Source organism: Tachypleus tridentatus, chromosome 5, assembly GCF_004210375.1.
Source record: "Tachypleus tridentatus isolate NWPU-2018 chromosome 5, ASM421037v1, whole genome shotgun sequence".
Taxonomy (NCBI): Eukaryota; Metazoa; Arthropoda; class Merostomata; order Xiphosura; family Limulidae; genus Tachypleus; species Tachypleus tridentatus.
In genome coordinates, this window is record NC_134829.1 from 1,918,928 (window position 1) to 1,930,467 (window position 11,540).

An 11,540-nucleotide genomic window follows, 5' to 3' on the forward strand; every position below is an offset into this window, starting at 1 on the left:
ACAGATCGGAAGTTAACACAACATAACTTTAACAATTGTCTAGTAACTTTTCAGATCGGAAGTTAACACAACATAACTTTAGCAAGTGTCTAGTAACTATACAGATCGAAAGTTAACACAGCATAAATTTAAGAAGTGTCTAGTAACTATATAGATCGGAAATTAACACAACATAACTTTTACAAGTGTCTAGTAACTATACAGATCGGAAGTTAACACAGCATAACTTTTACAGTTTACTCTTCTCATTACAGATGGCAGCAGGGAGTTGAAAAAATGTGAACTCAGAGTTACCCAATGGAGTCTGCTCACCAGGGTATTGAGCTCAGAGTTACCCAATGGAGTCTGCTCACCAGGGTATTGAGCTCAGAGTTACCCAATGGAGTCTGCTCACCAGGGTATTGAGCTCAGAGTTACCCAATGGAGTCTGCTCACCAGGGTATTGAGCTCAAAGTTACCCAATGGAGTCTGCTCACCAGGGTATTGAGCTCAGAGTCACCCAATGGAGTCTGCTCACCAGGGTATTGAGCTCAGAGTTACCCAATGAAGTCTGCTCACCAGGGTATTAAAACCCCTTTTATAGAATTGAAAAGAAGTGAAACTTTTCCATGAGTCGATTTGGGAAGAAGTATGAGTGTTGTTTAGATTAGTGTAAATGGGATACGTAAACAATTGTGTTTCTTATAGTCTGGAAATGGTCCTCATTTTGTTGTAGTATATGATTCATTGGGCTATGGATCACAGAATCCACTTCTATTTTATTGAAGTGTAGGCACGTTATGAAAGTGGTTTGAATCAAATAATCTTTCACAGTAGTTATATAGGTGGTCCGAATGAGAGACTCTTTCAGACATTTGTAAATGTTTTCTCTGTTGTAGTACTTTGGAGTAGGGCCTCTGTTGTAGTACTTTGGAGTAGGGCCTCTGCTGTAGTACTTTGGAGTAGGGCCTCTGCTGTAGTACTTTGGAGTAGGGCCTCTGCTGTAGTACTTTGGAGTAGGGCCTGTGTTGTCTGGTACGTGTAATCCACGTTCGTTGAATATCTTTTTATATTAAAAATTACTTATTTTATTAGTTTCATTTGTAACACTACAAATGATTGTAGAACGGCATGGTGGATTTGTTAATTTAAAGTAAGAAATTTTATTTTTTTGAATAATTTATTTGTTTATTCATGTGTGAGTGTGTCTTATAGCAAAGCCACATCGGGCTATCTGCGGAATCCACGTGTATTCATACAAAAGTATAGTAAACAGTGAAGGGTTACTTTCATTGTTATTGTTGGTATTTATATTTACAAGGGGTTCAAATAAGATCTGCTACGAGCATAGCCACATCTGAGTCAATTGTTTAATCTATACGGTTAGATACAGAATTTGGTTCTGTTGTTGAAACTATACTGTTAGATACAGAATTTGGTTCTGTTGTTGAAACTATACTGTTAGATACAGAATTTGGTTCTGTTGTTGAAACTATACTGTTAGATACAGAATTTGGTTCTGTTGTTGAAACTATACTGTTAGATAGAGAATTTGGTTCTGTTGTTGAAACTATACTGTTAGATACAGAATTTGGTTCTATTGTTTAATCTATACGGTTAAATACAGAATTTGGTTCTGTTGTTGAAACTATACTGTTAGATACAGAATTTGGTTCTATTGTTGAAACTATACGGTTAGATACAGAATTTGGGGTTTCTATCGTTGAAACTTTACGGTTAGATACAGAATCTGGATCTATTGTTGAATCTATAGGGTTGGATACAGGATCTGGTTCTATTCATCAAATGGGAACTTCGTTACCCAGTGGCTCAGCGGTGACTCTGCGGACTTACAACGCTAGAAATCGGATTTCAATACCCGTGGTGAACAAAACACCTAGAGCCACTTGTATAGCTTTGTGCTTAACTTCAAATAAATGAACAGATAACAAGTGGTAATACATTTAAACAAGTAGCAGCAATATCTTGTAAATAACATCCTAAAATAAAAATATAAACTTTTTTGGTACAGAGGTGTTTCTTTAATAAGTGCGTTCCTCACAAAGTATTGAGTTAATAAAGTATGTTATTTGTAATACTTATAAAACGGTGAAAGGTTTAATTAAATATGTCAAATACGATTTTTTATTTAAAGTAACGTTAAAATTTATGTCCAATATTAGGCTTTTTGAAAATTTTGAGTTTCATCAAATACATATTTGTCATGATTCGACCCAGTATGCAACATTATTTATTTCAAGAACATTTCAGTAGAAACGATTTTGTATATCAACATTGTAGTAGTAATCTTAAAGTAATATACATGTATATATAAATTCCTACTCTGTGAACATCACTTTATCATCATTTCTTACATAAGAAAATCCGTTAACATCACTTGATGTACATCTCTTACAGCAGATAATCTGTCAACATTCATTCATGATCAGTTCTTACACAAGATAATCTGTCAACATTCACTCATGATCAGTTCTTACACCAGATAATATGTCAATATTCATTTATGATCAGTTCTTACACCAGATAATCTGTCAACATTTATTTATGATCAGTTCTTACACAAGATAACCTGTCAACATTCATTCATGATCAGTTCTTACAGCAGATAATCTGTTAACATTCATTCATGATCAGTTCTTACAGCAGATAATCTGTCAACATTCATTCATGATCAGTTCTTACACAAGATAACCTGTCAACATTCATTCATAATCAGTTCTTACACAAGATAACCTGTCAACATTCATTTATGACCAGTCCTTACACAAGATATTCTATCAACATTCATTCATGATGAGTTCTTACACAAGATAACCTGTCAACATTAATTTATGATCAGTACTTACAGCAGATAATCTGTCAACATTCATTCATGATGAGTTCTTACACAAGATAATCTGTCAACATTCATTTATGATCAGTTCTTACACAAGATAATCTGTTAACATTCATTTATGATCAGTTCTTACACCAGATAACCTGTCAACATTCATTTATGATCAGTTCTTACACAAGATAATCTGTCAACATTCACTCATGATGAGTTCTTACACAAGATAACCTGTCAACATTCATTCATAATTAGTTCTTACACCAGATAACCTGTCAACATTAATTTATGATCAGTTCTTACACCAGATAATCTGTCAACATCACTTAATTATCAGTTCTTACACCAAATAATCTGTCAACATCACTTAATTATCAGTTCTTACACCACATATCCTGTTAATATACCTTAATGTTAATTTCTTTCATTAAGAAACCTCTCGGTGTCTCTTGACAGTTAGGAATCATAGAATTCCCTGATATATATTTGTTACACTAAACTACATTTTAGTATAATCTAGAACTTAACTTTCGAACACTTAGTTTTAAATAAATTAATTAATTAACAAATTTTCTGCGATTGATACACTTTCCATTTTTTGTTACAGCTTCAAACAGGTAACTTTGAAATTAAAACTTTGTGTCATTTTTGAAAGTTGCCCGGCTCGACCAGGTGGTTAAGGCACTCGACTTGTAATTTGAGGGTCGCGAGTTCGAATCGCTGTCGCACCAAACATGCTCGTCCTTTCAGCCCTGGAGGTGTTTTAATGTTTCGTTCAATCCCACTATTCGTTGTTAAAAGAGTAGCTCAAGAGCTAGCGGTGGGTGGTGATGACTAGCTGCCTTTCCTCTAGTTTTACGCTGCGAAATTAGAGACGGCTAGCGCAGATAACCCTCGTGTAGCTTTGCGTAAAATTCAAAACAAACAGACAGACAAATCTTTGAAAGTCATTTTACTGCAATAAGTCGCTACTTGTTGAACAATTTGAATAAGAACACGTGTCACGTAACTAAAGAAAACACGTGTCACGTAACTAAAGAAAACACGTGTCATGTAACTAAAGAAAACACGTATCACGTTACTGAAGAATACACATGTTACGTAACTAAATAATTATTTGTTCTAACCAGGAAATAAACCGTGTTCATCTTTGAAAACGGAATACTTTACACGTCATATTGTAGCTGTAACAATGAAGTTAGATATAAACAAAAAACGGTAATATGTGTGTTAGTAAAACTGGGCACAACAGGTAACGTGCTTGTCAGTAGAGGTTTACATCAGAATTATGGTTTACTGTTAATATGAGGACAGTAGTTTACAAATTAATATTAATGTACTGGGAATTGGGTGTTTTGAACTCGCAATCTGCTCGTCGCCGGTTTGAATCCCATTACTAAACATGCTTACCTTTTTAATCTAGGGTCGTTATAGCATGACGGTCAATCACAATTTCTAGTGGTAAACAGTAGCCCAAAAATGGGCCGTAAGTAATTTTGACAAGGTGTCCTCCTTCTAGTTTATCGCAACCTGATGAGATAGTTCTTAGTTTACGGATTTATAGCACTAAAATCAGGGATTCGATTACCCTCAGTGGACACAGCAGGTAGTTTCTCAAAATTATCGACAGCTAGTGGAATTAGCCTTTTGAATGCTTGGCGAGAAATTCGATAAATAAAACGACACGATGGATTAAAGTTTAACCTGTTATTATGGAGCCTGATGAAGCTGATAGGTCACTGTGTTTCGTGCTGTAACAAAGAATAAGTTTATACGAAAAGTTATAACTGCTCCATATTAATAAATAAAATATAATCTAGATAAACTAACTTTTATTAGTTGTTTTTAACCCTAATATATATATATATATACGCTCTTCCTTGATAAGACTAAACTAACTAGTCCTAACTTGATAAAATAAAATTACCTAGTCCTAACGTAATCAATAACATCAAACTAACTAGTCCAAACTTGATAAGACTAAATTAACTAGTCATAATTGATGACATCAAACTAAGCAGTCCTATCTTTTCAAGATAAAACAGCATCAACTGTCTATTACACAAGATCGGATAACAGGGAGTATTTATACTCCAGTTCGGTAAAAAGGGATTTTTACCGACCAGATCGTGTAACATCTTTCCGGAATAACATCAAACAACGTAAATTACAAGCCCAAACCAGGTAGGTTCTTTAAGAATACCAAGCCAGGTAGGTTCTTCAACAAGACCAAGTCAGATAAGTTATTTAACAAGACCAATCCAGATAGGTTCTTTAACAAGACCAAGCCAGGTAGGTTCTTTAAGAATACCAAGCCAGGTAGGTTCTTTAAGAATACCAAGCCAGGTAGGTTCTTCAACAAGACCAAGTCAGATAGGTTCTTTAATAAGACCAAGCCAGGTAGGTTCTTTTAAAAGACCAAACGAGATAGATTCTTTATCAAGACCAAGCCAGATAGGTTCTTTAAAAAGACCAAGCCAGGTATGTTTTTTAAAAAGACCGAGTCAGATAGGTTCTTGAACAAGACCAATCCAGTTAGGTTGTTTAACAAGACCAAGCCAGTTAGGTTATTTAACAAGACCAAGCCAGTTAGGTTTTTTTACAAGGCCAAGTCAGTTAGGTTCTTTTACAAGACTAACTCAGGTAGGTTCTTTAAGAAGAAGGGTTCATAATATCTGTTCTCCCAGGTCGTGAATCAGGATTAAAAGAATTCCTTTTTTTTAAAAAAGAAACAAATATTACGAAATCAATTTACATAAAATTTTCCGTAAAAACGTATTTACTTAAATGAACACTAATTGTCAAAACTATACGTCTAAGTTCTAGACGTCTAAGTTCCTCAGATTCCTTAGCGAGTTCAAATAATAACAAATATTTTAGTAGAAATTTAATGTCGATAAATAATAAATATTAAGTTAAATAATTTGGAAAAAAAAAAGAATTTTTTTGACAATATATTCTTAAAAGTGAGATCCTTTCGATGAACGACGTTTGTTTATGAAGTTAATTTTGAAATAAAATTATACATAAATACAATTATATTTTGATGCGGGTATTAAATGTGTGAAAGAATGCTTTAACTAAAGACAGTCGATTTACTTTCATATTTTCACGTAGAAGATTCTTAAGAAATGTTTTGTTTCGGAGTACACTCCGCCGTATCATCAATTACTGCTACGAATTTAAACAATAATAAATAACATAGAGTCAGAGTTTCGTAAACAACTAACTGTTAGCTAATATTTATTGCAATAAATAATTCCACAACACATATTCAAACTAAACTTTTCTGTACAGACGAATAGTCCGTTCGTTTTGGGACGTGATGCGAAGCAAAGCAATTTGAAATTTTTCCGTTTTAAAACAGTCGTGCCGATCAGTTCAACATTGAAAGCATCCTTATCACCAGCATGTGCCCAAGCAGTCGGTGTTTGTCTTTTGGGAAGGTGGTTTTTCCGGTTTATTAATACCAAGGTTTCTTCCAGTATTCAGGATAAGCTGGATAGGGGTAGCCGGCTTTAAGAGCTGGAACCACAGGTGCGGTTACAGGAACCTTAGGAACGGCTGGGGCGGCTGGAACGGCTGGGACAGCAGGAACGGCTGGGACAGCTGGAACTGCTGGGACAGCCAACTTTTTAACGACGGGAGCTGGAGCTGGAGCTGGAGCTGGAACGGCTGCAGAGTTGATCTCGACATCAGCGGGGTTCTGGTTGGCTGTGCCGGCCTCATTAGTAGAAACTGAGGCACGGAAACCTCCCTCGTCAGCGGTGTATTCTACTTGACGGAAGGTACCCCAAGGGTCCCAGTAACCGTAGGAACCAGTTACTCTGCCGGCACCATCACCACTCTCCTGGCGTTGTAGCCTTGTTCCGAACTCGTCGACGGTGTCATAGCCAGTGTCATAAGGTATGGGAACGTCTATGTCCTGAAAACATCGTTATAACATACTGATTATTTACAGAAGGGTATGTCATCTTTACGTTACATACTGATTATTTACAGAAGGGTATGTCATCTTTACGTTACATACTGATTATTTACAGAAGGGTATGTCATCTTTACGTTACATACTGATTATTTACAGAAGGGTATGTCATCTTTACGTTACATACTGATTATTTACAGAAGGGTATGTCATCTTTACGTTACATACTGATTATTTACAGAAGGGTATGTCATCTTTACGTTAAGACGGTCTCTTAGTTATAAGTGTTTATTGTTAAGAACAAACAACGTTTATTTTAGTTTTATTGTAACCTACGTGGACCAATTCAATAAAATCTAATACTCGTATTTGTTTATGAATTGAGTGTATAAAACAAATGAACCTTCAACGTATATATCGACTTGTTTTTGTCGCATTGTTAATAGTATGAATGGAACATCAGTTATTACTAATTATAACGCCAATATAAAGTTCTTTATCCAAATTAAACAATTTGGTTTAGATTCGGCCTGCCAGTCACTCCTTACAATGTAGTGACACAGTTTCCGGGATTCAAGGTTAAAATATTTACTTCCATTAAAAGGTTCTATTTGTGAAATTAAAAAAAAAACAAAAACACACACACACTCGACTGACAAAGATGTTAGGTTTAGGTGGTTGACAACACAGAGATCCTTTGGGTCCGATTAGTTTAGGTTTAATATGGTTGAATTGAGCCTTCGTCGGCCATCTCAGTCAACAGAACCCATGATAACCGCGTAGTAAATATACATATCTGAAGAACCAGCTATTTCATTTCTCAGCATGTGCGATAACCAGCGTGCTTCTATGAGATTTCAGTTGGGATATAGGTTTAAATCCCTTCTAGCGATGAAAGTAGTGTGAATTCAGCCAATTAAGATTTCAAATGGTTATTCAGAATTTCGGAAAAAAAAAACAACTCAAAAATCTTTAGTTTTAGAATCATACAGAAAATGTGTTTCCTTGAGTCGCGGTCTGTGTGTTTAATCGAAACAAAAGAGAGTAATTATTTTAAATATCTAAGATTAAATATTAGAACAAGGTTTAAGTGAAACAGACTTACAGGTGCAGGCGCGACAACGTGACCAGGATATATATATCCTGCGAAAGATCCCACGACGAGAGTAAATAAAATGACGGCCTGAAACCAACAAACATGAAATTACGTGCATGAATAAGACGTCTTACAAACACAACACGGTTAAAAACAACTCGATGGATTTGTAAATTATTTTTACATGTAGAAATAAATACATCACTTGATGTATATTGCAACATTGTAATGTAGTCAACATTTGAACATAAGAACGTAGAAGTTACACTTTATACACTGAGGGAGAATTTAAGCACAATAGGTCAAAGGTCACATCTTAAAAATCATTGGGTTGAACTTAAATGATTGACATCATGGAGTAATTACATTATAAACTGGCAGACAACAGCTTACAACCATGATGGAATAGTTTATTTGTGGGGAAACGTAGGGACGGTTTCATACCTGAAGAACCTTCTATCTAACACACGTAGTACGTTTTCCCATAGATATATCACTTCGTCATGGTTGTGAAACGTTGTGTACTTATATGTGATTAAATAAGAATAACGTGATATCTCATTCAGAAGTAGTTATACGTTAAACAGTAGAGTTGAAGTGAAATGTTACGCAATAAACAATATCGTAGAGGTTATATGTTACGCATCGAATAGTAGTTACATGTTAAACAGTAGAGCTGAAGTTACATGTTACATAACAAACAACAGTTACATGTTAAACAATACGGTAAAAGTTATATGTTACATATCCTATAGTAGTTACATGTTAAACAGCAGAGTTCAAGTTACACGTTACACATTATACAGTTGTTATATGTTAAAGAAGAGGCTAGACGTTACATATTAAGCGGCAGAGTTCAAGTTACATGTTACACATTATATCTAGTTATATGTTAAACAAGAAGGTAGAGGTTACATGTTAAACATCAAACAATAGTTCATGTTACACATTAAGCAATACTTACGTGTTACATATCATACATCAGTTGCACATATATTATTCATTATCATTCACTCACTCTTAGATCTAAAAAAATTCAACTTCTCTCTCGTCAATTTAAGTAAATACTGTAATATTTAACAAACAGTCTGAGGAACATATACCACTTGGAAACAGTCAAGGAACATTAACTACCTGGAAACAGCCTGAAAAACATTAACAACTTGGAAACAGTCGACGAACATTAACCACTTGGAAACAGTCGACGAACATTAACCACTTGGAAACAGTCGAGGAACATTAACTACTTGGAAACAGTCTGAAAAACATTAACAACTTGGAAACAGTCGACGAACATTAACCACTTGGAAACAGTCGAGGAACATTAACTACTTGGAAACAGTCTGAAAAACATTAACTACTTGGAAACAGTCTGAGGTACATTAACACTTGGAAACAGTCCGAGGAACATTAACCACTTGGAAACAGTCTGAGGAACATTAACCACTTGGAAACAGTCGAGGAACATTAACCACTTGGAAACAGTCAGAGGAACATTAACAGCTTGGAAACAGTCTGAGGAACATTAACACTTGGAAACAGTCTGAGGAACATTAACCACTTGGAAACAGTCTGAGGAACATTAACCACTTGGAAATAGTCGAGGAACATTAACTACTTGGAAACAGCCAAGGAACATTAACTACTTGGAAACAGTCTGAAAAACATTAACCACTTGGAAACAGTCTGAGGAACATTAACCACTTGGAAACAGTCGAGAAACATTAACACTTGGAAACAGTCTGAGGAACATTAACCACTTGGAAACAGTCGAGAAACATTAACACTTGGAAACAGTCTGAGGAACATTAACCACTTGGAAACAGTCGAGGAACATTAACCACTTGGAAACAGTCGAGAAACATTAACACTTGGAAACAGTCTGAGGAACATTAACCACTTGGAAATAGTCGAGGAACATTAACCACTTGGAAACAGTCGAGGAACATTAACTAGTTGGAAACAGTCGACGAACATTAACCACTTGGAAACAGTCGAGAAACATTAACACTTGGAAACAGTCTGAGGAACATTAACCACTTGGAAACAGTCTGAGGAACATTAACTACTTGGAAACAGTCGAGAAACATTAACACTTGGAAACAGTCTGAGGAACATTAACCACTTGGAAACAGTCTGAGGAACATTAACCACTTGGAAATAGTCGAGGAACATTAACCACTTGGAAACAGTCGAGGAACATTAACCACTTGGAAACAGTCGACGAACATTAACCACTTGGAAACAGTCTGAGGAACATTAACCACTTGGAAACAGTCGAGAAACATTAACACTTGGAAACAGTCTGAGGAACATTAACCACTTGGAAACAGTCTGAGGAACATTAACCACTTGGAAATAGTCGAGGAACATTAACCACTTGGAAACAGTCGAGGAACATTAACTAGTTGGAAACAGTCGACGAACATTAACCACATGGAAACAGTCTGAGGAACATTAACCACTTGGAAATAGTCGAGGAACATTAACTACTTGGAAACAGTCTGAGGAACATTAACACTTGGAAACAGTATGAGGAACATTAACACTTGGAAACAGTCTGAAAAACATTAACCACTTGGAAACAGTCTGAGGAACATTAACTGCTTGGAAACAGTCTGAGAAACATTAACCACTTGGAAACAGTATGAGGAATATTAACTAGTTGGAAACAGTATGAGGAACATTAACTGCTTGGAAACAGTATGAGGAATATTAACTAGTTGGAAACAGTATGAGGAACATTAACCACTTGGAAACAGTATGAGGAATATTAACCACTTGGAAACAGTATGAGGAATATTAACTAGTTGGAAACAGTATGAGGAACATTAACCACTTGGAAACAGTATGAGGAATATTAACTGCTTGGAAACAGTATGAGGAACATTAACTTCTTGAAAGTGTAATTATTAGAAAATTTACGCCAGCTTGTATCAAAACATTAATCCATATGATTTAGGTAAATCTGAACAGTGACTGTAAAACAACTACCATAGGAACTTAGTATGGTCTGAGGTATTCGAACACCCTGTCATAATTTTCGTAGCTTACTACAGTCAGATAATTGTGGGTATCTTTAGTCAGTTATTTCGATAAAGCTCCTACCTTTGAAAGCATGGTGAACCACAACTCCCTGAGATTAGGTATGCTAGAGTTATTGGACTGTGAGTGAAGATAGATACTTATATAGTGTGGACAATATGGGTCGAAGTGTTGTCTAGCAGCCCCACCCTCCTCTGACACGCTTCTCATCAGGTTGGTGGTTTATTCAAAGAGCAAATCACCTCAAACGATGAAAGTCTTACGTCATTACAATCTTATGTGGCATGTGCTTCAGCTATTCAATTATTACCAGAATCCATCCCTTACGGCTTAGAAAACAAGTCTTACAAAGCCGAAGTCTTGTGTTATTCTTCGGCCAAAAATTGGGCGGGGTTTGGACTGTTTGCCACAAGAGACTTGTCTGTTGTTTTCCTAGCGAACTCCTATTTTAGACAATAGTTCACCAGCCACGATTATGGTTTGAATCTATATTCTATTTTATTGAAGCAATCCACGCCCTTTAAATATAGGGGAAAAACGAATTTTATTTTTACAAACTGAGTTAACCCTTTTTTATTCGATTCCATGAACGGATTTACTTTCTTGATATTTCTGGTTAAAAAACCATTTTAGAAAGTGTAGAA

At 35.6% G+C, this 11,540-nt stretch overlaps 1 protein-coding gene across 1 annotated transcript; it reads right to left on the reverse strand.

Annotated features, from left to right (window-relative positions):
- Positions 1-6,043: 6,043 nt before the first annotated feature.
- On the reverse strand, positions 6,044-11,070 carry LOC143250397 (uncharacterized). Its single transcript, XM_076500849.1, has 3 exons — positions 10,960-11,070; positions 7,861-7,938; positions 6,044-6,755 (listed from the first exon to the last, which is right to left on the reverse strand). The coding sequence occupies exons 1-3, from the start codon at positions 10,969-10,971 to the stop codon at positions 6,294-6,296; spliced, it is 552 nt and encodes a 183-aa protein (XP_076356964.1). The 5' UTR covers positions 10,972-11,070; the 3' UTR covers positions 6,044-6,293.
- Between the last annotated feature and the right edge of the window lie 470 nt (positions 11,071-11,540).